The sequence below is a fragment of the Triturus cristatus genome, chromosome 3_1, assembly GCF_964204655.1.
Source record: "Triturus cristatus chromosome 3_1, aTriCri1.1, whole genome shotgun sequence".
NCBI lineage: Eukaryota > Metazoa > Chordata > Amphibia > Caudata > Salamandridae > Triturus > Triturus cristatus.
Window position 1 is genome coordinate 459,502,031 of NC_140583.1, and position 24,978 is coordinate 459,527,008.

The 24,978-nt window shown below is 38.8% G+C and overlaps 2 protein-coding genes across 2 annotated transcripts in view; both read right to left on the reverse strand.

Moving 5' to 3' along the window:
- HOMER2 (homer scaffold protein 2) overlaps positions 1-24,978 on the reverse strand; it is a 511,148-nt gene that overhangs the window by 428,186 nt on the left and 57,984 nt on the right. The gene's annotated exons all lie outside the window — the stretch shown is intronic.
- Positions 12,560-21,776, reverse strand: LOC146860404 (uncharacterized). Its single transcript, XM_085646342.1, has 2 exons — positions 21,667-21,776; positions 12,560-18,216 (listed from the first exon to the last, which is right to left on the reverse strand). Exon 2 carries the CDS (start codon positions 18,171-18,173, stop codon positions 13,986-13,988), a length of 4,188 nt encoding a protein of 1,395 aa, XP_085502468.1. The 5' UTR covers positions 18,174-18,216; positions 21,667-21,776; the 3' UTR covers positions 12,560-13,985.

Sequence of the window (24,978 nt, forward strand, 5' to 3'; positions counted from 1 at the left end):
GGCTGACTCCAAGCCCAAATGGAGGGGAGGAACTTACAAGAACTGGTTGGGGGGGGGAGGTGGACAAAAGTTCTCTCCACTCACAAGAGCTAGCACTGAGCATAAAAGTGGACAACACAGACCTCTCCTCAGAATACTACTGGACCTGTGAACATTAAGGACAACTGCCTTTCTGAAGACCACAAAGAACAACAGGACCTGCTTGCCACCAGTGGTCAGTTGGCTGACAATCTGTTTTAACTAGAGAGACAACAAGCTTCCAGAGGCCTCTTCCTTCAACTGCCCAGCTGACCAGTTGCTGGCCTCTGCTGGGGTGAGTTCTACCAACCAAGTAATTCCACCCAAGGTCCTGGACCCTTGACTGGCGAGTGTACTCCTCTTGCCTACAAACTGCAAGAAGTGGAACTTAGAAACTTTTGCCAAAGTTCTGCCTGGAGAACTGATGGAGACTGGGGTCACCGTCAAAGCCCTAGCAGTCAAATTGTCAGTCTGCCTCAACTTGCCAGTTTGCCCTGCTGAAGGAGATCAGACTTCCACAAAAGTGTAAGTCCGAATATAGAGAGCTTCACGAAGATTAACTCAAAGCCATAGCCGATTGATGTCGAGGCCTGGCTGGGTACAGACTCTGAACTTCACCCACTATGAGCTTTCCCACCTTCATTGACTATTGCACCGAGACCCCTCACTTTAGCAGTCCACCATCGTCAATCCCTGCTTTGGATCCAGCTTCCCCTGCCAATGTCTCGTGAATTTGTCAGACTGTAACTTTTCACTAGGACAAACCGTGTCTCGCGATCCATCGCTGTCAGCCTCAACTTTTAACTTTAACCTGGTCTAGCGTGACCAGAAACCTGTGGTTTGCACTTTGCTTTCTGTGCTATTTTTTAATCCAAACTTTAAAAAGTCATATCTCCGGGCCTACCTATTGAATTTTTGTTGTTTTCAAGTCATTTTATTTATTAAAATATTCACTATTTTCCTAAATTGGTGTTAGATTTTTCTTGTATTGAGTTTTCACTTTATTACCGATTGAGTGCAGCACTAATATATCACCTCTACATTAAGCTGGGCTGCTCTGGACCAAGCTAACAGAGCATTAAGCACTGGTTTAGTTAATGACTTTAGTGGTTCACACCGACTAGGATTGCGATTATTTCACCCATCCCAACTAATACTCCAATTTCTTATATTCCCCATGACTAAAGTTGGGACAACATCCACCTCAACTTTAAAAATGGGGAAGTGGGGCAAGCATTGCCCTACCCTTAAATACATATTGTTGAGGGAATTGCTGAACACTGCCTCTGAAGTCTCTCATTCTCAGACTAACTTTACCAGACTTGGAGGTCTATTCTATGACACCCCAGCACTATAAACAGAGGTCAAAGGACTCCTGACCCTTTTAATAGCACCCCCAATGAAACATTGCTCAATGAACAAGAATTATCAGTGTTAAGTCTCTACTGAGAGCTGTACCAGCACCAAGAGGTTGCCTAGAGCTTACTGGAGATTACATGTGCCCAAGAACAAAAGCATTTCTCGTGTTATCTGGAAGCATGTTTTTGGATGCTGCAGCTCAGAGTGTAGGAAGGCATCTGTGCTAACTACATTGCAATGGAACTTTCAAACAGATGGTCACCCAGAGGGGTAATCTCAAAGCTGCATGGAGCACCTTCTATTTAGAGAGGCAGTGAGTGCAGAATTTGCCACTGAGCAAAGGATGACAAACTTTAACTTTGTTGTGTGCCAGGTGCATTTGTTTAAGGAAAGGAGAACGGCCAAGACTTATAATTGGTCATTTTCAAGATGGTGATCTATCCATAGAATACTATCCAAGGTTACTAGTCCAAGATGATGTAGGATATTCTCCGGTGTTGTCTTTCCTGTTTAAATCATAGGAAATGCCACAATGAATTAATTCCCTTTTTGTTTTGCCACATTCTACGCACCCTTGCTACTATTTGTGCCCCTGAGTTTTGCATTCAGCAACTGTATTTCTGTTGGATATTAATATTGCTTGGTTCCTTCCTCTTCTCGGATATCAGGGGGAGTTTTTTTGCCTTGTTAATTACTTCAGTATGAATCTTTAGCTTCAATCAAGAGTTACAAGATAACCAGCAAGGTTCTTTTTTTTTACCTTTGTGCTTTCTTCTGCATATCTGCAACCCTCACAAGGAGACTACCGAGACCTTTAACAGGTACTACTCCGTGCAGGGGGCCTATAGCGAATGCGAGAAAATACCCTTTTTTCAGGCTATCAAGAAGAGGACTCAATGCGACTCAACAAACCTTCTCAGCATCATGTCCTTTACAATTGGCTACCCTGGATTTTTCACCAAAGACCTCCGTTACTTTTCCAGAACAGCTCACAAAATTGTTGGAGGCACCCCAGGCCTTACAAAGAGTTTTGCATTGTATTCCCAGGTTTTGGAGAAAACATTAAGTTCAGACCCTACTTTCAGATCCCTGCCATCCTTTTTGGTAGATCTTGTTATGGCTATAATAAGTCTAAAGACAGAAATGATAACCTCCCTCTCTGCTTCTGCTTTGCTCACAAATGGTTCCACACATACAGTATAACATGCACTTGTAAAAACTCCTAGTTCACGTACTGTAGATATATAGAGGAATGGAGGAGCCAAGAAGCCACCATCCCATATATTATATTCAGGTGGATCAAACTGAGATGTGTCTCAGGTAGGGTCCTCGGCATTAAGAAATGTGCAAGTGATCATGGTGCCAAAGGATTTTCCTCGAGCAAGTGTATATACTATAGAAGCTGTTCCAAATCTCCCCGACTAATTCAGGGGAGCAGGATGAATTTAGGATGAAAAATACTGATAAAACACAAGGTCAAAATCATCAAAAATGAAAGTCTAAAAAGAAAGTCAAAATAATGAGGGGGAGAATAAGGAGCAACAGAGTGTCCAAAAGACCTCCTAGTTTTTTTAAGATTGGAGGCCTTGGGTTGATACAATTCAGCCTACTCCAGTCAGGATATTAATGATTCATCTATTAGAGCTTGGTTGGCTAAAAGCGCCATAGGTCATCCAGTAGGCACTAGGTTAACAGACTTTGTTTTTTTTTAAACCGGTCTAACAACCCCACTATAAAGGAACAAGAATCCTTTAAAAGTGGGTCTCTCATTCAGAGACTGAACAAAGCACTCTGTGGGAAGAATTAGTATTCAGTTGGGAGGGTTTAGTTTCAGGTCCTTAGACCTGGACAGTTGATCATTTTGGTACACCAATCAATAGATGGGATTAATCATATTACTCTCTAGCTTACCATATTGAACACTACAGATATCAAACTAGTTAGGCTGCTTGCTGGTTCACCACATGGCTGCAATATCTTCAGATCTAGGCTGGAGTTTACAAAAAACCTAGCTCTCTCTAAGATTATGGAAAGTGTAGACGGTGTTGTAGGAGGAATAGATGTCTTAATCCCATTTTTACCTGAAGACTCTCTGGCGGATGCCTTCAGTGCCAATGCTAGCAGTAAGGTCAACGGTAGGTAGTGGTATCTCCAAATTCAATCAATAGGGCCGGATTTAAGATCTGGACTGGTTCTGCCAGTAAGGAAGTAAATTTGTCTCATAGAAATATTGATTGCCAGCCATCTAGCTGCTGGGACAATGGGGAGGCTTGATTGTGGCTTAGGGCTTACTGCTCTTCTAATTGATTATTACCCCTTCGTCCCTTCCACCACGCTGACTCACATAGTGAGGCCCCTGTGCCTCCAATAACAAACATTTCCTACTCATAATTATCCCCCTTCCTTACTTCCTGTTCCTTCCATGTGTCCCATCTATGAGCATGTGCAGTGAGTGTGCTCCAGTGTTTCAATGTAGCTCTGTACCTGGCGACGTGGTGCCAGCGGGGTTGGGGCGATAGAGAAGCCCAGATTGTATGGCTCATCCAGCTTCAGGGACATCCAATAGTCTTCATGCAGTGGGAGCTGGCAATTCAGGAGAGGGGGGGCAGGTCTGTTTGTGGTGCAGCAGATCGGAGCTCCTCCTGGTGCCCATTTGATGTGGCCAAACCGGAGGTCTACAGTGCATGCCTCTGGCCGGCTAGGGGGGCATATACTAGTTACTGGGGAGACGTAGTCCCCTTAGGAAGGTGGCTTTCGACTAGGCCCGCCTCCTGTGAAGGGGGGGGGGCACTGAGACTACAGGATGGCTCTCAGACTGCTGCTCTGACTTCAGTTTTGCAGGGGTTTTGTTTTGCTTCCTATTTCTACATGCATGTTTTGCTCCTGCGGCCTTGTGAGTGGCTGGGCTATACACGTTTGATTTTTACTGGTTGATCACTTTTGGAGGGATTGGTTTTCCTCCAATGGAAGGCTTTTGGGTTCTATTTATTTCTAGGATTTTATGGATGTCTGTTACTTTTGTTATTACAATGGAGAAGTGTAGTGCAAAGGGAAGGCAGTCTCGTTCCCGCAACTCGGAGGACAGTGGTTCCCATTTGGATGTGCCAGGTTGCTTGCGGGTGGTGTACCGGCGGGGGCTTCAGTATCCCTGACGGCCTTGGAGGTTCAGGCCATGACTGATGCCGCTGTCATTCTAGTTGCAAAATACCAGTTCTATTTTCAGCAAATTGTTGTTGGAATTACGTGGTACTCCTTCATGCTAGTAATTGTTTTATATCTCAGATCTAATTTCTGCATGCCATCAACTGAATACGGATGTTCCAGGTTGTTATACAATGTACATATTCTTTCAGGGACTTAACACATTGTAGTTGGCAATAATCTTGGCTTTCATAATGGTCACAACTGAAAAGGAGTAAGGTGATTGCCATTTAATTCTCCCATGATTAAAACCAAAAGTGTCAATTCATGCACCGAAAGTGTTTAGAAACTTAGATATTGAAAGGCGAGTGGAATGTCAGAGCCTTTGTTTTCCTCTACTTTTAAAGCTGATACTTGTGTGAAATTCCTTGAAATGTTCAGGAAATATATTATATGATAGTCAATTACAACTCCCCAACAGCACTTCTAGAACTAGTAAAGTCATCACTACTTCTGAAACATTTGTGCATCTTTCAGAGACTCGAGTACTACGCAACGAATGTAATTAACACTACATCCCGACTATTAAAAAAATATTTCATACTACTTTTGATTGGAAGCTGTGAAGAGAAGATAATGTGCACGTTTTCTGTGATTCTATACAGCTCCAGAAACATTTCCCTCCTCCCGAGATGTTAGCTTGTGTGCAAGTACGCTCAATGGATGAATGATGCCATTACAACAAACAATTGATGGACGGAATGCTGACAATGCAGACATTCTCCCCCAGTCAAGAGATCTGGGTTAAATCCATCGTTCTTTTGCCCACTACACCACCCCAGTTTAGACATGGCCATATGCAAATCAGTCTTGACCCTGTGCCTCATGGGAACAGTCCAGCCCGAACTGCCAAGCCATGTCTTCCCTGGACCGGAATCAAGACGGTTTACCTTCTGCTGAAATTAACTGTGTTTTGCTGACAATTTAAGTACTATCCAGCTAGTGCTCAAAGTTTTTGATTCAGAATTTAGGAATCAGAAGGGGGCGTGGCTAATGCCCAAAGAGGATGACGTTCCTGGTACAGGCGGAGAGGATGAGGGATTTGCGATGTCTCGCCATTGAGAAGAACGGCAAAAATGACATGCAGAGCACCATAAATTTACCGTATTGTTTTCCCTGTGATAACTACTGTTTTTCCCCCAGACACCAGTGGGCTTAATGGAGCCTTTTTTTTTACGTGTTAATTAACAATCTTTTCCTTCACACCTTGCTATTGATATTTTGTCTGCATTATATGTTTTTTATGTTTATCTGTTCAGGAGGATTCCTACAGGCTTTCAATATGCAGTGCTTCTTTATTAATGGTACTTTTAGCCCTGAAGTTTGTGACGCTTGTTGTTGCTAGTGCTTTAGGCTCCACTTGCTTAACTCACACTTGTGATATTATTCCTAGTCGTCATTTTTATGGCTGCAGTTCGGTCCTTGAAGAGGATTTCGTCATCAGGAAATCAACTTTTTTTCCCTCGCAGGATTATGCAAAGTCTCCAGCTGTCAGAAAAAAGGAATTTTTGGCCACGAGACCAGCTTTACGTTCTATTGGTGCACGATTTGGCTAATTTCATCCATGCCTGTTCAAAGCTACTTTCAACAATAACACTGTCACTTATGATAATCCATATACAATAGTGACCTCTTAATCCGACCTACATTTCTTTTGGTATCAATAAACGCTGAAATCTGACCAGGTTCGATAAGAAAACGACAATTCTACAAATAACGGCATGGCATTATCAAACAAACAGATGAGCTCTTTCTAGCTCTCTTGCGTCTCCCTGACTATATGAAATCATAACAAACGAAATAAATTATTACCGTGACTCTTCATAAATATTAAGGATAACATCAACTGTGGACCTGTTGACGGCATGATAGCAGTTTGACTGGAAATTATAGGGCGATGAGAACACGAAGACAATTGATGTTTCACTTACAACAAGAATCCCCCTTGTAGCATTGAAATAAAAAATTGTTTGTTCATTGGTCCTGAAGAAGGTGATACCAATACACAGTTTCACCGAAACGTACGTAGACCAGCTACAACACAACTGGATGTTAAAATCGAGAAGGATCAATCAAAACAAAAACAAAGGAGGAAAAATATATATATTTTGTTGATTTACTATTGTTCATACTGGATTTTGGGGGGAAAAAACAATAATAACCATATCCCAGTTGAATCATTTTATTGTATACAAAATTGTTTGACAGTTAAATCTCTCTTGTCTTTTCTTTTCTTTTTCTCTATTGTGTGGTAAGTCTGTCAGAGTGTACATGAAGTGAGAATGGAGAATGCATGATGCTATTGGGGATCTTTTTGTATGTTTAAATAATTGTGATTTGATAATTTTGAGTATTATGTTGACATCAATGACTGTATGTATATAATTGTTTTAGGATTTATTGTAAACTACAAAAGGAAATATAGTAATGAAAAATTCGTGTATTTTGATATTTTTGATAAATAAAAACAAAAAGCAAAATGGTTTTGGAGACAATGAGTCTTTAGCATATGGGGAACTATTGATATATCCATATTAAGTTTTTTTTTGGCTTACATTTATTGATACCAAAAGAAATATAGGTCGGATTAAGAGGTCACTATTGTATACACTGTTCCTTTTTTCCCCCCTCTTGGACCTATAAATAACTGGGGATTACCTTCCTTTCAATAACTTATGATGACCCAATCAAACTCAAAAGTTTCCTGAACTCGCATTGCACGGAGAAGATGGATATTTCTAAATCACGTCCCTGATGACTTTTTCCATAGCAACTCCTAGATATATACCCGAGGAAGCCGCTGGACCCCAGACTCACCTTTAACAACTTAAAAACCTCCCTTTTTCCCCCGATATTTCAGCGATCATTGAGCACGGACTCCGCCACTGATACTTACCACCAAGATGCATTCTGGGGGCTGCAGTCTTCAGACATCGGACTGCAGCTTTGAGCAATCTGTAAGGAGGAGCCAGCTGACTTCCCCACCCAGGGGGAGGATCGCAGTAGTTCAAAAGGAGGGTGTCGGTGATCTTCCAATGAGAAGGTCGTCTGGTGAAGGCACACCCCACGCCGAAATGCATTATGCCCTGATGGTCCAATAAAGAGCTTCTCAAGGATTCCCCTGTGTGGCCTCTGCTTCTTCTGCTTGGAGGAGTTTCGTTTGGAGATTATATATATATATATATATATATATATATATATATATATATATATATATATATTCAGTGAAAAAACCATAGGTTTCACACATGTTATAGTTAGCTGGACATTTTACTCGTAAAAAACCAATGAAATTGCCCCGTTATAGTTAGTTCAGCTAACTATAACTCGCGCGCCCGCAATGCACTGCTGATGACGTCACATATTACATCACTCATGACATGGTCAGTGACATCACTCATGACATCACTGATGACATCTCAAATGACATCACTGATGACATCACTGATGACATCATCTAGTGAATGTGTGTTATTCTGAAAATTAAATATGTTTTATATATGTATATCTCATGGTCGATGGAAGAATAAATGGGTATATAAGTGTCTAAATGGATGATTTGTTTTTGAAAAATTGATTGTGTAACTGACTGATTAAGTGTATCATAGTGAATACATGGCTTAGTGAATAATGTTTAAATATGTAAATATCTGTATCAGTCTCTCACTTTGTGTATAAGTGGATGCATGGGTTGGTGAGTAGCTACATGGGTGCCTATTTAGGTTATTAGTTGTTTTTTTGAGTATCAGTCTGAGTGTCTGCATGGTTCGGTGGGGGGTATTACGTAGTGCATCGGTGCATTAATGAGTGACTCACTGTTTGTATGTGTTGAACACAGCATGTGTGCAGGACTGTATGGGTGGATGAGTGTGTGTATGGGTGTGTTAGTGAGTGAATGACTGTCTCAATAGTGTCTTCAGGAGTAACTACATACGTTTTAAACTAGTATATGTGACTATTGGTGTATATATGTGAGTATATGTGAAAGTGAGAGATTGAAAGAGTTCCTGTATGAATAAGTATGTGTTTCTATAAGTGATTGTTTAAAAGACTAAGTATGTGTAAGTTTCCGTAGAAGTAAGTGTGGTGGTGTGTGTATAACTGTATATGCAAGTAAATGTATGTTTGATTCTTTATTAGCATGAGTGACTATGTGTGTGAGTAACTCTATGGATGAGTGGCATTGTGTAACAGGATGTATAGATGTATGAGTACATATGATGAGTGAGTACATGTATGAGTGACTGTATAGGACTGTTGGTGAATGAGTGGATGTGTATGTGGATCTTAGAATTACTGAAGAGGTTGTTGTAACTGGTATTGGTATGTCCATTGTTTTGAAATTTTTAGTCTCTATTTTTGAATGTGTGTATCAAAGCTTATATTAAGGTGAGAGGAGGTCTGCCACTCTATCACAAGGATGATGTCATCAGTGATGTCATCAGTGATGTCATTTGAGATGTCATCAGTGATGTCATGAGTGATGTCACTGACCATGTCATGAGTGATGTAATATGTGACGTCATCAGCAGTGCATTGCGGGCGCGCGAGTTATAGTTAGCTGAACTAACTATAACGGGGCAATTTCATTGGTTTTTTACGAGTAAAATGTCCAGCTAACTATAACATGTGTGAAACCTATGGTTTTTTCACTGAATTTCTAAGGTTTTTTAAATGCTAATTCCTAACTATAACGTGTGTGAAACCTATGGTTTTTTCAGTGAATTTCTAAGGTTTTTTAAATGCTAATTCCTAACTATAACATGTGTGAAACCCATGGTTTTTTCATTGAATTTGCAAGGTTTTTTAAATGCTAATTCCTAACTATAACGTGTGTGAAACCCATGGTTTTTTCAGTGAATTTGCAAGGTTTTTTAAATGCTATTTTTTTTTTATATTCTTCATTTTTTTCAAACATATTTTTATTTTAATTTTCTTATCTTTTATAAAGACTATGCTTTAATTTTTAAAATCCTTAAATATTTTTTTTATATATATTTTTTAAAATAAACATGTAAAATTTATTTCCAGATTTTTTTTTTTTTTTTTTTTATAGTACGCGTACCGTAAGCTCACGGTAAGCGTACGGTTTACGCAACGTCCGTAATCTATCTACGCTGCTTGCGTATAGTTACGCACTTTGCGTAGCCGCGCGTACTGCGCGTGGGACGCGTGCGCGCTTACGCAACACGCGCACGTTACGCGGAAGTGCCGGGAAATGACTGTTATGCGCATGTGCGCAAGCGCGTGTCTTTTTTACGCGCACGCGTACTTTTTGCCGTAAGCGCACCGTAAGCGTACCGTAAGCGTACGGTAGGTCATGTGATCTTGAAACACAACTTTTGATTGGTTGAAACTACTTTCAGTTCTAGAACTCTCCTACACCACACCCATTCCCCTCATTTCTGCTTGTGATCCCTTGGGAGAAGGAGCTGGTTTGTCTTTGGGATACGATGGCAGAACAGCAGAGCTCTTCTGAGAGTGAGGCTAGCACCAGCAGCACTGTCTTGAGGCAGAGAGCGAGGAAAGTAAAACCTTCTTATGTTTGGGATTATTTTACTTTTCCAGAAGGCCAGCAAAAGGTGAATGCACCCTTAGTTACTTGCAAGCTGTGTCAGCGTGTACTTTCTAGAGGTAATCCTGACAGGAAGTATTCCTTTGGGAATCACACCATGATGAGGCACCTCAAGGATGTACACAAAAGGACACATGCTCAACTTTTTGGAGGTAACTCTTCAGAAAGACGAGCCAGTACATCCACAGCAGCTCAGCCTGGACCATCACCTGCAGAGCTTACTCCTTCTTCTGCAGCTCAGGTGAGCCCTTCATCTGTGGGGGGAGAATCTCCTTTTGCTGGCCCTCTGGAAATGAACCCTCGATTTCGGAAGGTTGATATTCATTGCACATTTTGTAAAGCTCTAATTTGTTATAGGGAGACCAGTGTTTCCCTAGTGAATAACAAAATAGATCAGCACATTTGTAGCTTTGAATGATTTTCCCATGGTTCCTTTCCTCTGTCCCTGCATGAACACAACGGTTCTTTTAAGAGCCAACCTTATCTTTCATCTTTTTTTTACATTTTTTTTAAAAAACTTTTTTTTTTTACCGTACGCGTACGGTAAGCGTACCTTTTTTTTTATTTTTTAAAAAAAAACACTAAAAATCATTTTTCACATTACAAGGTCCTTGAAAGACTACAATTATTACTATTGACTTACCATACTCACTGAAAAAAATATTTATTCATTTGTTTTTTTAAAAAATAGTTTTTAAAATGGTTGTAGTTTACGAAAATTTTCTATATCGATCTGAAAAAAAAGAAAAAAGTATTAATATTTTTAAAACATTTTATAATACAGTACACATATTTACATTTTTTCCCAAAAAATATTTTTGCCTTATTTTTGCTGTTTTCAGAATATATTGCATTTCACTATAAATTGTGAAAGCAATTGCATTCATCATTTTACAGCGGGCAAAAAAAAATAACAATCTCAAAGATTGTATTAAAAAAGCCCAGAATCTCTTCTCACTTAAACTTATCATTACAGAAATGCATATTATTCTTAAAAAATGTCATCTAAAAACAATACTTTTTTCTTTAAAATACCGTCTGATATTTTTGTTTCAGAAGTACATTCACAATAATATATCTCAAATAACTCCAAAATACATCTGATTTTATTTCCTTTAGGCCAAATAGTATTTTTTATTCTTTCCCTGGAATAAATTTCCAAGGGAAAACCATTAAAATTCTAAAGTTTAATCTGTCCAGATCTCACCGATTCTCTGTAACATTTTGGTTCACGAAAATTTTTCGAATAATTTATTTAGTCCACAATAGAATTGCTTACTTTTCCACATGGCCAAATAGTAATTTTTGAAATTATTTTTGAAAAAATTTCCAGTGGCAGTCCAATAACATTCCAAAATTTAAAATGTGCAGAAGTTACCGATAATCTCTAAATTATTGGTTTTTCAAAATTGCATTAAAAATTTAAAAAGTCCACATTACAATTGGTTATCTTTCCTTTAGGCCAAATGATAATTTTAAAAATCTTTTTTCTACAAAATTGCAATGGTAATCCTGTAAAATGGTAAAATTATTTTGTCCAGATCTTGCCAAGTCTCTCTAAAATTTAGGTTTCAGGAAGATTAGATAGGAATTTGCTAAATCAAAAGGCAAACGTTGTTTGAAAATCAATTGGGAATCATTACACAGTGTCCATCCTTTTTCACATTTTAGATAAACTGTGTAATGTCCAGAAGTAACAGTAGGTCCATCATGGAAAATTATTGCAACAGTTACAAAAGTTTTTCCTGAAATTGATAATTGCTGTCCTGTAAACTTCTTTATTAAAGTATCCAATTTTGATCCATCAGCTCTACATCGTTGCATCATTAAAATTACATACTGTCCGTATTCCCTTAAAATTAATGTTGATAACATGTCAGAATTACACTCACCACATTTCATGCTATGATTAGCATCTTTAACTAAGTTTGCAAAAGTGACTGTTTTACTCTCTGGCAATGTCAAATAAATAAACCTTTCATTATCAACAATAGAACCACTTATATTATAACAATTATCACAACTATGTTCCCATTTATAAGAGAGACCAAAAAAAATGTCAATGGGAACTCCTTCTTCTTCCACTACCTGAAGAAAATACATCAAAAATTCGTGAGCATCTTGCTGTTCATTTTGAGAAAACTGTGTTCGTCCTGAACATACATCTAAAAGTTTTCTAATATCAGTAGCACTTTCTATTTGAGTTTTATCTTTACTCAGCTTTTGAAAAAGGAGACTGAGCTCTGAACAGAATCTTTTTCCCTGATTTATTATTATCTGCTCTTGCAAACTTTCCAGATAAAAAGCAACATTCAGCACTACATTTGCGTAGCAGTTGACACCAGAGCTATTTTCAAAATGACATCCTACAACCTGTTCTTCATTTTCCTTATTCTTTTTGCTTGCAATTACATCACTCCTCTTTTTTTTCCTCTTCTCTACATCTTCATTACAGATATTCTCATTTCTCCTTTTACGAGAAACTACACGTTTCTCCAACACAGGATACTGACCTAAATGAGGAGCATAGCTTCTTCTTAATCTATTATACTCCTTTACACAGTTTGTATCAGCACTAACTTTTGAGTCATCGAAGTCTATCATGAATAAACCTGATAATGTTTTGACTCGTGACAAAGCAACATATGCCATACCTTCTTTGAACACACTAGATCCAATGTTCACAAATGCACAATCTACAGTCAATCCTTGAGACTTGTGAATAGTTACAGCATATGCTAGAGAAAACGGAAACTGCTTCCTACGTACATATAAGTCTTTCACAAGCATGAAACGAACTGAACAACGACAAATGTCTTTAACTTCCTCTATCTGATCAAATTTTATTTTTAACCATTCAATTCCATCTTTTTTCTGATAATTAATAAAACCCACAACTCTTCCCATCGCTCCATTTACTAAGCCTTTTTCAACATCCAAATTTCTCCTTAAAAACACTCTACAGTTCATGCAAACATATAGATTTTTTTCTAATCCTGCTGTTTTGGAGATGTTCTTCTCTAGTGAGTCCAATTTATTTTTCAGTTTGCCTGTTACTGTGACAGTAATTCTTCCATCCTCAATTTTGTCCACTGCTTCCAATTTCATGATCTCTTCCTTTTCCAATTTCAAAAGCTCCTCATTGAATATTGAGCATTCACGTAGAGTTGGCATTAAGCAGATGACACTTTTGTTTTCTGCAATGTTCTTGTATATCTTCTCTGCAACTATTTCTTCCTTTGGAAATAAATTATGTAGCAGCCGAGTCTGTAATGCTTTTTTGCCAGCTTCTGTGAGTAGTCCAATCCTGATATCTTTCAGAATACTTCCATATTCTTCATCGTTTGCTTGCCTCATATTAGTTGTAAGTTCCTTGTACTCAAAGAAGGACCAAATATTTGTATTACCGATGCTTCCCAATGACTTCTTCGTGTCTTCATGTGTCACAGTATTAAACACTGGTTGTCCTTTAACCGGAGTAAGTTGCAAAAGATCCCCAAAAACGATGACGTGTTTTCCACCAAATAACACGTCATAGTCTGTCTTCAAAATTTGCTGCATTCTTAAATGCACAAAGGCAAGCATTAAGTTTGATACCATGCTCACCTCATCAATAATGAGAACTTGCATCTTCTTCAATACTCTTGAAACTTCCAAGCATGCTTCTCCAGTTAGCTTGTTGAATTGTATTTTGTTCTCATGCTCCACTGGTAACATTAGCAAACGATGTAAGGTGATTCCTTTTATGTTATATGCTGCTAACCCAGTTGGAGCAGTAACCACACAAGACAAAGTAGAATCTGTTTTTTGCTTTAGGTAGCTTCTGATGACTTTAATTAGGAAACTTTTTCCAGTGCCAGCTTGTCCGCTTACATACATCCTGATTGGATGAAATGATGTGCATGAGCACTCTTTTTTCATGTAGAAATCCGTGTTCAATTTTGTTTTTGATCTCTTCATAAATTTGTTGCTGCTCTTGATTCAGTTGTCTTTCCAAATTTTCTAAGTCTATAAATTCTTCTTGAGCTTGATTCATAGCCGTTTCCACTTCATTCATGGCTATTGATGCTTCATTTTCAACGATTGGTTGTCCTAGGGGATCTTGACTGTATGTTCCTGAACTTTGGCTGTCCTGAGAACTGTCTCTAGCAATTTCTGCTGCAATTGTAGTTTCCTGTTCAATTTCTTCATTTAACATTTGCAGATAAGTTGAGAATGTACTGCATTGTATGCTGTCTTTGCAAGCATTAAAAGAATCTTCATAGCTCTGGAATTCTCCCAGTAGTTCATCCTCTGAACGCCATGGTTTAAACAACTGTAAAAGAGCCAAGTAGTAAAATTCTTTCTTGTCGGTAGTGTCGCAACTCAGCTTCCGGTGATTTATCAAACTTCCTTTGGTTTGCTTCACCAAACATCCTTCTTCACCAACGACTTTATATTTTCCATTATTGATGTCTTCTGCAGCTTTCCGTGAATAAATGTAGTTCTGCAGCACTTCATAGAGACACATGTTCTCCAGATGATGACTTCTCTTGGGATAATATGTGTCCAACATGTTTGTTTTCAATATATCTGTACTTTCAGGTTCGTACTGTGCCAAATATTCAATTTCTCCAACAGATTTCAGTACCCGATTTCTCATTGCTGCAAGGCCTAAACTTGCCCAAATTATTCTTCTTGACTTCGAGTAGAGACTTGCAGAAGATAATCTATCTGAACATTCGTAGGATCCAATTTCTCGATGCGATAACATCTTCAAACTGAAACTGTACAGCTGCTTACTGACAGTCTTCTCGTGAGAAATCTCTTCCCACATTTCCTTCAATTCTGTTTTTTCTGATTTCGTAATGTAAGACGTTACATATCGAGCAACAGCAATGGAATTGTCAGCAACATACTGTATATCCATGTTAGCGTTCCACATGGATAAAATGACTGGGTTGTAGTCATTTATATTTTTTGATTCTTCTTTTCTTTTAAGGTTGTAGGTATTCTTAGGTGATTTTCTTGTGATAGTATGTCTCACAGCTGACATAAAACTGTTGACTCTTCCATTTGTAAGAACAGGTCTAGGAAATCCAAATCGACATTTAGTGTAGTATTTTTCTTTGCTCTTGTATTTCCGTCGACAGTATTTTCCACACCGATGACTTTGGAAACGTAGAACTTGCTCCTTTAACTTGTACTCTTCTGTGCTTTTAGGTATAGCACATGTTGCATATTCTTCAATGTAAGATAACACTGCTTCATCAGTATCTGTTCCAAACTTTGGGGCATCCTTGATCCACAGCAGCATATGAATATGAGGAGCACCTCTTGCCTGGTACTCTTTTCTCCAAAAGAAATCCACTACTTCTCCAAGGGGTGGATTTTTTTTATTGCAGATGAAGGACATCATAGCCTCAAATCTATGATTGAAATATCTGCAAACATTAACCGGATCCAATGAGCACAGTTCTCCTGCTGTCTTGTATTCGATGTTTTCAATGTTTGAATTGGCCTCTCGTAGAAAATCCAGTAAATCATCCCAAGCGTACTCGGCGCAGCTTAGGGTAAGGAACCATGTTGGTGTTCCTAAATTGCGTAACATGCATTTTAGTTCACCATGGCGTCGGTACCAATATTCATTTGTCCCACGCTGACAAGCCATCAGATTGATCAGTTGTGTTTCCAAATGATCATCTCGGTGCTGCACTTTCTCCATAAAATCCTTAGCAGACACATTTTGTAAATGTACTCCACTTTTTAAAATGTGATTTACTGCATAAGACAGTGCAGACAAGTCGCTTTCAAATAAAAGATGGAACAAATAAGGGATACTTTGTCGAAATCTGGGATCTTCAGCATATAGTCTTGTAGTCCGATACTCAGAAGCTGGAATCTGTTCCGGACGTTCATCGTATCGTCCTCCTTTTCCTTTAGGAAACAGCTGGGGAAAACATCGAGCTTCCAAGCTCTCCTCCCATACACTCACGGGATTTCCTTTTGCTTTCTTCATCTGAAAGAGATCAATATTGTCTCCCATAACTTCTTTCGAATGGAGAGGATGTATGCTAAAATGTTCATAAATTTCTTCTTCCTTTGACTTGTCCACTTTTTCAATTTGTCCACTTGGTGTTTCTGTATCTCCTTGTAAATCTTCTTCTTCTTCTTCTTCTACTATATAAATTGATTCATACCATTTGTTATTTTTTTTCAAATACAAATTTGCTCTTTGTACTTTCCGCACATCTACCAGCTCCTGCCAAATCTTCTTATTCTTTGTAGGTACACCATTAACCAGAATAATTAATGGTTCAGTTTCCAAAGTATCCGCATCAATAGTTTCCATATTTTTTTTCAAATCCAAGGGCAAATACACCACTCTACCTTTTAAACCTCTCACTAAATCTGAAGGAGGTAATTTACCAGTTTTGGGCTCCATACGTACTATGGTCTGGAACGGATGAACACATTGAATGAGTATAGACTCATATGTATTTAATTCAGAAAGTTCAGCAGGAATAGCATCCAATTCTAAATTATTATGTACAGCTCTGGTCGGCATTCTATTTTCCTCTAACTTGTTGTAGCAGTATTTACAAATACGCTGATCTTCACCCAATTCAAAACAATTTTCAAGAAATATATATGTTGCAAAATCCATCCACTTATAATTATCTTCATTTTCACTCTTTCTGTAGAGATCAACATTCCTAGTTTGTTTTCTATAATGAGTTCTGCGGCAACAAATACAAGTAACATTTGGTCTTTCATTAGAGACTATTGCAAATTTTGTTATGTGATCATTAAATGTCTTACTTACACAAGGTTCTACATTCTCTTCCACTTCTGCCTCATTTACTGTGTCCTTCTCTGCACTGTTTTGTTCAGGACCAAAGTAACAAAACTGAATTTCATCAACAACCTTCTCTACATCTGATACCGTTCCTCGGAACAGAGCCCTATTCAATTCATTTAACTTTATTGCTGGACTTTTGGCAAAATACAACCGTCTCACAAACTTTCTCATTTCAGTATGATGAACAGCCAGCATCCTAAAATGATGGAAAACACTATTGCACACTTTTCTAGATAGACAAGCAAGAGAATGACCCTGCAAACCAGTATTCTCTCTCACTCTGCATGGATCCAGACTTTGAAGCACCTTAATCTTTTGTTTTACACTTTTTTTACTATATTCTCTTAGAAACTCTCGAAATCTGTCAATAGATTCCTGACGCACAGTGCAAATACTACTACAATTCCAAGTGTACACTGGGGCTTTAGGACGTCTCCCCATTGCCTCATCTGCCATCACTTGTACCTCATCTCTTGGAACCATTATCTCCTTCTCCATTATGCAACCATTTTTTACTTCGTATGAACGACCTCTGGTGTCAACTGCATGCAGCAAACTATTACTTTGAAAATAGCTCTCTTCATTAAAAAAAGGTTCACTACTTGAGCTATGCATCCACTTTCCTAAAAACACTTTACAAAAATTTGTTCTGTTCACTACTCTTTTGCTTTTGCTTTGTGATTTCAGTACATTAACCATTTTATCTAATGTACGCATCCTATTCAAAATTAATATGAATAGTTTCCTTTTTAATTCTAATGCCTTTGCTGCAATGGCTTCAATTTCTTTTTTTCTCTTATAATATTTAGCCTTTTGCTTATATTTCTTTATATCCTTTATCAAATTGGACATAACTCTTCTCTGAAACATTTTTCTACGTATCTCTTTAAATGCTGTTTTTCTGTTTATGTTAAACTTTTCAATTGCAGAAGGTATATTTGCATTAACTAAATCCTCAATTTTTTGCTGTTCTGTAGGTTTTGTTACATTTTTCCGAGAACAGACATTTTGTACATTTTTGTTTGTTTTCAATATTTTGTTTAGGAATTGTCTTTTTTGCTTACCAGAAGATTTTTTCTTTTTCCCAACATCAGCATCTTCTACTAACTTTGGTCCTCCAGTTGTCCTCAAATATAGTTTTTTTTTTAGCGTTTTTTGAACTCGAGATTTTGTAGGCATCTTAAATTTTGTTCACTGTTCTTCAGCAATACCTGCAAAAAAACTAAAAAAAAAATTCTTTATTGAATTTAAATATATTACTACATTTCTTTTCACAATAGTCACAAAACGAAATTTCTTTGCCAATTTGAATGCACACAAACTCCTCTTTTTTTTTGGGCAAGTGAAAATCTGTATAACAAACTGTCACATTATGAAACCAAGCTGTTTTTTTTTCAGACCACCACCGTGTATATTCTCTGTGACTGCCTACACTCCAGCAGGGGCAACCAGCCTTAGTGATGCTGAATGTATTTGCATTACAGACTTAAACCTGAAAACCCCACTCGCTTCTAATTACTGTGCATGACTATACATGGCAAGCACATGGGTGTGTGCTAAACCTCTGCTTCTTCCCCCAAAAATTCGCTCCTCTTTTCCATCTACTGCAACTGTGAAATCACCAGAGCAAGACGCAATACATTTCTGCCTATAATTCTTCTATGCACACAGAGTCATGTTTTCACATTAGTGCCAAAACGAAATTTCTTTGCCAATTTGAAAGCACACTTACTGCTCTTTTTTTTTCGGGCCAAGTGAAAATCTCTTTTTACACTTTGAAATCACTTTTACAGACTGACACATTCTGAAACCTTTTTTTTTAAATTTATTTAAATGCACATGTCCAAGCTGTTTTTTTTTCAGACCACCACCGTGTGTATTCTCTGTGACTGCCTACACTCCAGCAGGGGCAACCAGCCTTAGTGATGCTGAATGTATTTGCATTACAGACTTAAACCTGAAAACCCCACTCGCTTCTAATTACTGTGCATGACTATACATGGCAAGCACATGGGTGTGTGCTAAACCTCTGCTTCTTCCCCCAAAAATTCGCTCCTCTTTTCCATCTACTGCAACTGTGAAATCACCAGAGCAAGACGCAATACATTTCTGCCTATAATTCTTCTATGCACACAGAGTCATGTTTTCACATTAGTGCCAAAACGAAATTTCTTTGCCAATTTGAAAGCACACTTACTGCTCTTTTTTTTTCGGGCCAAGTGAAAATCTCTTTTTACACTTTGAAATCACTTTTACAGACTGACACATTCTGAAACCTTTTTTTTTAAATTTATTTAAATGCACATGTCCAAGCTGTTTTTTTTTCAGACCACCACCGTGTGCATTCTCTGTGACTGCCTACACTCCAGCAGGGGCAACCAGCCTTAGTGATGCTGAATGTATTTGCATTACAGACTTAAACCTGAAAACCCCACTCGCTTCTAATTACTGTGCATGACTATACATGGCAAGCACATGGGTGTGTGCTAAACCTCTGCTTCTTCCCCCAAAAATTCGCTCCTCTTTTCCATCTACTGCAACTGTGAAATCACCAGAGCAAGACGCAATACATTTCTGCCTATAATTCTTCTATGCACACAGAGTCATGTTTTCACATTAGTGCCAAAACGAAATTTCTTTGCCAATTTGAAAGCACACTTACTGCTCTTTTTTTTTCGGGCCAAGTGAAAATCTCTTTTTACACTTTGAAATCACTTTTACAGACTGACACATTCTGAAACCTTTTTTTTAAATTTATTTAAATGCACATGTCCAAGCTGTTTTTTTTTCAGACCACCACCGTGTGTATTCTCTGTGACTGCCTACACTCCAGCAGGGGCAACCAGCCTTAGTGATGCTGAATGTATTTGCATTACAGACTTAAACCTGAAAACCCCACTCGCTTCTAATTACTGTGCATGACTATACATGGCAAGCACATGGGTGTGTGCTAAACCTCTGCTTCTTCCCCCAAAAATTCGCTCCTCTTTTCCATCTACTGCAACTGTGAAATCACCAGAGCAAGACGCAATACATTTCTGCCTATAATTCTTCTATGCACACAGAGTCATGTTTTCACATTAGTGCCAAAACGAAATTTCTTTGCCAATTTGAAAGCACACTTACTGCTCTTTTTTTTTCGGGCCAAGTGAAAATCTCTTTTTACACTTTGAAATCACTTTTACAGACTGACACATTCTGAAACCTTTTTTTTTTAAATTTATTTAAATGCACATGTCCAAGCTGTTTTTTTTTCAGACCACCACCGTGTGCATTCTCTGTGACTGCCTACACTCCAGCAGGGGCAACCAGCCTTAGTGATGCTGAATGTATTTGCATTACAGACTTAAACCTGAAAACCCCACTCGCTTCTAATTACTGTGCATGACTATACATGGCAAGCACATGGGTGTGTGCTAAACCTCTGCTTCTTCCCCCAAAAATTCGCTCCACTTTTCCATCTACTGCAACTGTGAAATCACCAGAGCAAGACGCAATACATTTCTGCCTATAATTCTTCTATGCACACAGAGTCATGTTTTCACATTAGTGCCAAAACGAAATTTCTTTGCCAATTTGAAAGCACACTTACTGCTCTTTTTTTTTCGGGCCAAGTGAAAATCTCTTTTTACACTTTGAAATCACTTTTACAGACTGACACATTCTGAAACCTTTTTTTTTAAATTTATTTAAATGCACATGTCCAAGCTGTTTTTTTTTCAGACCACCACCGTGTGTATTCTCTGTGACTGCCTACACTCCAGCAGGGGCAACCAGCCTTAGTGATGCTGAATGTATTTGCATTACAGACTTAAACCTGAAAACCCCACTCGCTTCTAATTACTGTGCATGACTATACATGGCAAGCACATGGGTGTGTGCTAAACCTCTGCTTCTTCCCCCAAAAATTCGCTCCTCTTTTCCATCTACTGCAACTGTGAAATCACCAGAGCAAGACGCAATACATTTCTGCCTATAATTCTTCTATGCACACAGAGTCATGTTTTCACATTAGTGCCAAAACGAAATTTCTTTGCCAATTTGAAAGCACACTTACTGCTCTTTTTTTTTCGGGCCAAGTGAAAATCTCTTTTTACACTTTGAAATCACTTTTACAGACTGACACATTCTGAAACCTTTTTTTTTAAATTTATTTAAATGCACATGTCCAAGCTGTTTTTTTTTCAGACCACCACCGTGTGTATTCTCTGTGACTGCCTACACTCCAGCAGGGGCAACCAGCCTTAGTGATGCTGAATGTATTTGCATTACAGACTTAAACCTGAAAACCCCACTCGCTTCTAATTACTGTGCATGACTATACATGGCAAGCACATGGGTGTGTGCTAAACCTCTGCTTCTTCCCCCAAAAATTCGCTCCTCTTTTCCATCTACTGCAACTGTGAAATCACCAGAGCAAGACGCAATACATTTCTGCCTATAATTCTTCTATGCACACACAGTCATGTTTTCACATTAGTGCCAAAACGAAATTTCTTTGCCAATTTGAAAGCACACTTACTGCTCTTTTTTTTTCGGGCCAAGTGAAAATCTCTTTTACAGACTGACACATTATGAATCCACCATGTGTAACTACAACAAAAACAATTCCCATTTCTATTATTCATTTCTTAAGTTACCACATACATCCCCTCTCAAACTGTAAACTCACCTTTAAAATTAGTTAGTTGTGAAAGAAATGTGTCACTCAAACAGCAGATTATCAGAGCCAGGATCTCTGTTCTGTACACCTCTCTCCTCTCAGCAGAACCAGATAATGGCAAACTTTCCCTCTATTTTTCCACACATATACATGTAAGTTTCAAATCTCAGTGCTTCCCCCTTTTTTTCAAATGTAATGACACATTTCTATTGGTTGAAAACCAACCCTTTTCCAAAAGTACCCTGCCCCCAACTTGACTTCTGCCTAGTACCCTTCCCCCAACTTGACTTCTGCCTGCTACCATAGCAACAGCTCATGGAACACTGCTGTGTGCAGTTAGGTCAGAAGTTCGACACACAATGTTTCAATTCCACAGAGCAAGAGTGCTTGACTTTTCAAACCTAACTGCAAATCCATAGTACTGTTCTTTGGTTACACATTTTTTTGTACCAATACAAAACATGCTTCTATTAATTTTCACATACAGCCTAGTTTTTTTTCTAGAATGGTATGAAACAGCCAATCAGTTCTTTTTGTTTTGTAAAAAATATGTATGCCTCCATTTCCAAACTGTCTTTCTTTTCATATTGCCATTCTACTGAAAGACACCTCCTGAGTGCATCCAGTTCTCCTTTGAAGATGTTCACAGTGTGGATTGTAGGGCACAGCTATGTCTTCTGGAGTGAAAAGTTTGCAGAGAAAACAGATATGGTGAGAGACCTTGCTTTGCCAAATGTAGACATTAAATGGATTGGTCAGAGAGGGTTAAAGTGGCACCAATTGATGCCATTGGTGAAATCCTTCATGCAAATCCAACACCCTGACCTCATAATAGTGCACTGTGGTGGCAATGACCTAGGCACTTTGACTGGGGTAGGTCTGGAAATGCTTATGAAGGACACCTTTGCACAACTGTTTACACTTTTCCCTAAAACTGCCTTTGTGTTTTCCAACATATGCCAAAGGCAAAAATGGAACTGGTCCAATCATTTCTGTCCACAGATTGACAAAGCAAGAAAGCACGTCAACAAATCTGTTTCTGCTTTCCTCCGTGACTATGGTATGGGTGCCATTTACCACAACAACTTGCGTTACGACATGCAAGACATTTATAGAGGAGATGGTGTGCACTTCAATGATGAAGGGAACAGAGTCTTCCTCTTGAACCTTAGACTCTGCATCGGTACTTACTTGTAGGTACCACTAAAAAAATGACTCCATAAACACAACAGCTCTTTTTAGAGCTCCCTAATTTCTAAACTCTTAAATCTGATTTTCATTTATTTATTTTTATTTTTTTTACCGTACGCTTACCGTGAGCTTACCGTACGCGTACCCCGTGATTTTTTTTAAAATCAATAAATGTTTTTTTTGTACTTTTCTGTCCTTCTTTGACCCCCTTACAATTGTTAGGGGGTCTGTAACTCTCCTCATTGCCCCCTTTCCTTGTTTTCACTCTTTTTTTTCAGAGTGAAATACACAAAATGGCGGCCGCCGCTTCCTGGTTTCGGCCGATTCGAATGTTTACTAAGATCTAAGAGCCAATCAGAATCGCGCTCGCGCACGCCACCGTACGCTTACCGTAAGCGTACGGTAAGCGTACCGTAAGCTGGCTCAGATATATATATTGATTTAAAGGCTATTTTCTCAAAATCAACTGAACTGATTTACACCAAACCTACAAAAGGCACTTCCTTGACCTACGGACTACCTCTCTGCCAAATTTCTAGTAATTCTGTTCAGCCGTTCGGGCTGTAGCCCTGTCTAAAGGTCCTATGGAAAAATGCATGGGAAAAACGCGTTTTGGGACCCCCCTTTTATCTCAGCCCCCGCTTGACGGATCCCCCCGAGACTTTCAGGGTAGGAGCGGAGCGTAGCGCCCCACCTATTTTGAGAAATTCGCGAGGATTCGTCGACCGGCGCCAAAGTTATTCAAAATAGAATGTTGAGGTTTTCCTATGGAAACGTGGTCCTAACTATAACTACCTACTGGCGACCGCCAGTAGGTAATATATATATATATATATATATATATATATATATATATATATATATATATTCACTGAAAAAACCATAGGCTTCACACATGTTATAGTTAGCGGAAATTTTACTGATAAAAAAGCAATGAAATTCCCCCGTTATAGTTAGTGCAGGCAACTATAACTCACGCGACCGCAATCCTCTGCTGATGCTAATACTGTAATTAGACACTTATTTGCCCATGTCTTCTTCCATACATTTTTAGCTATACATATATTACAAATATTTTTTTTTCATAAAGACACATATGTCATCAGCAGAAGATTGCGGTCGCGTGAGTTATAGTTGCCTGCACTAACTATAACGGGGGAATTTCATTGTTTTTTTATCAGTAAAATTTCCGCTAACTATAACATGTGTGAAACCTATGGTTTTTTCAGTGAATTTGCAAGGTTTTTTAAATGCTAATTCCTAACTATAACGTGTGTGAAACCTATGGTTTTTTCAGTGAATTTGTACGTTTTTTTAAATGCTAAGTTACTTTACGCCATTCGTGGCGTGCGCGCCCACTTAACGCAGTTCGTTCCGTGCGCGCACGGTGCGCTTCGCGCACCGTGCGCGCACAGTTAGCACGCGGTGCGCTTCGCGCACCGCGCGCCCACTTTACGCAGTTAGTGCCGTGCACGCACGGTGGGCACGCGGTGCGCGTCGTTACGCTAGATGGGCCATGTACGCATGATGCGCTTCGCGCACCGTGCGCACATGGAGGACATATGATGCACTTCGTTTTGAAAGGTAATATTTTAATTTTTCGTATATGTTATAAGCCATGCACAAATGGTGCCCTTCGGGCACCATTTGCACACGGGGTGGAGAGAGTGTGGATAATTTTTTTTTGTATTATTTTATTATTTTTTAATATTTTAGTTTAACTCATCTTTAATATGCCGTGCACAATTGGTGCCCTTCGGGCACCAATTGCACACAGGGTGGGGAGAGTGTGGATAATTTTTTTTTTTATATTATTTTTTACCGTACGCGTACGGTAAGCGTAATTGCCGAAATCAGCGAAAAAATAAAAATTCCGTTTTTGGCCTTGGGGGATCTTTGGGGACTCCCTCAACATTGCTATGTGTGTGGGAGCTGTCTAAACAGCCCCTTTACATGTTTTTGTGCTTTATATTTTAAACATCACTCTCAGTGCGAGAGAGAAAATGGCGGCCGCCGCTTCCTGGTTTCGGCCGATTCGAATGTTTACTAAGATCTAAGAGCCAATCAGAATCGCGCCACCGTACGCGTACGGTAAGCGTACCGTAAGCGCACCGTAAGCTGGCTCAGATA

Excerpts from the sequence above, each read along its gene's own strand:
- LOC146860404 (XM_085646342.1), bottom strand. The coding sequence starts at position 18,173 with ATGCCTACAAAATCTCGAGTTCAAAAAACGCTAAAAAAAAAACTATAT.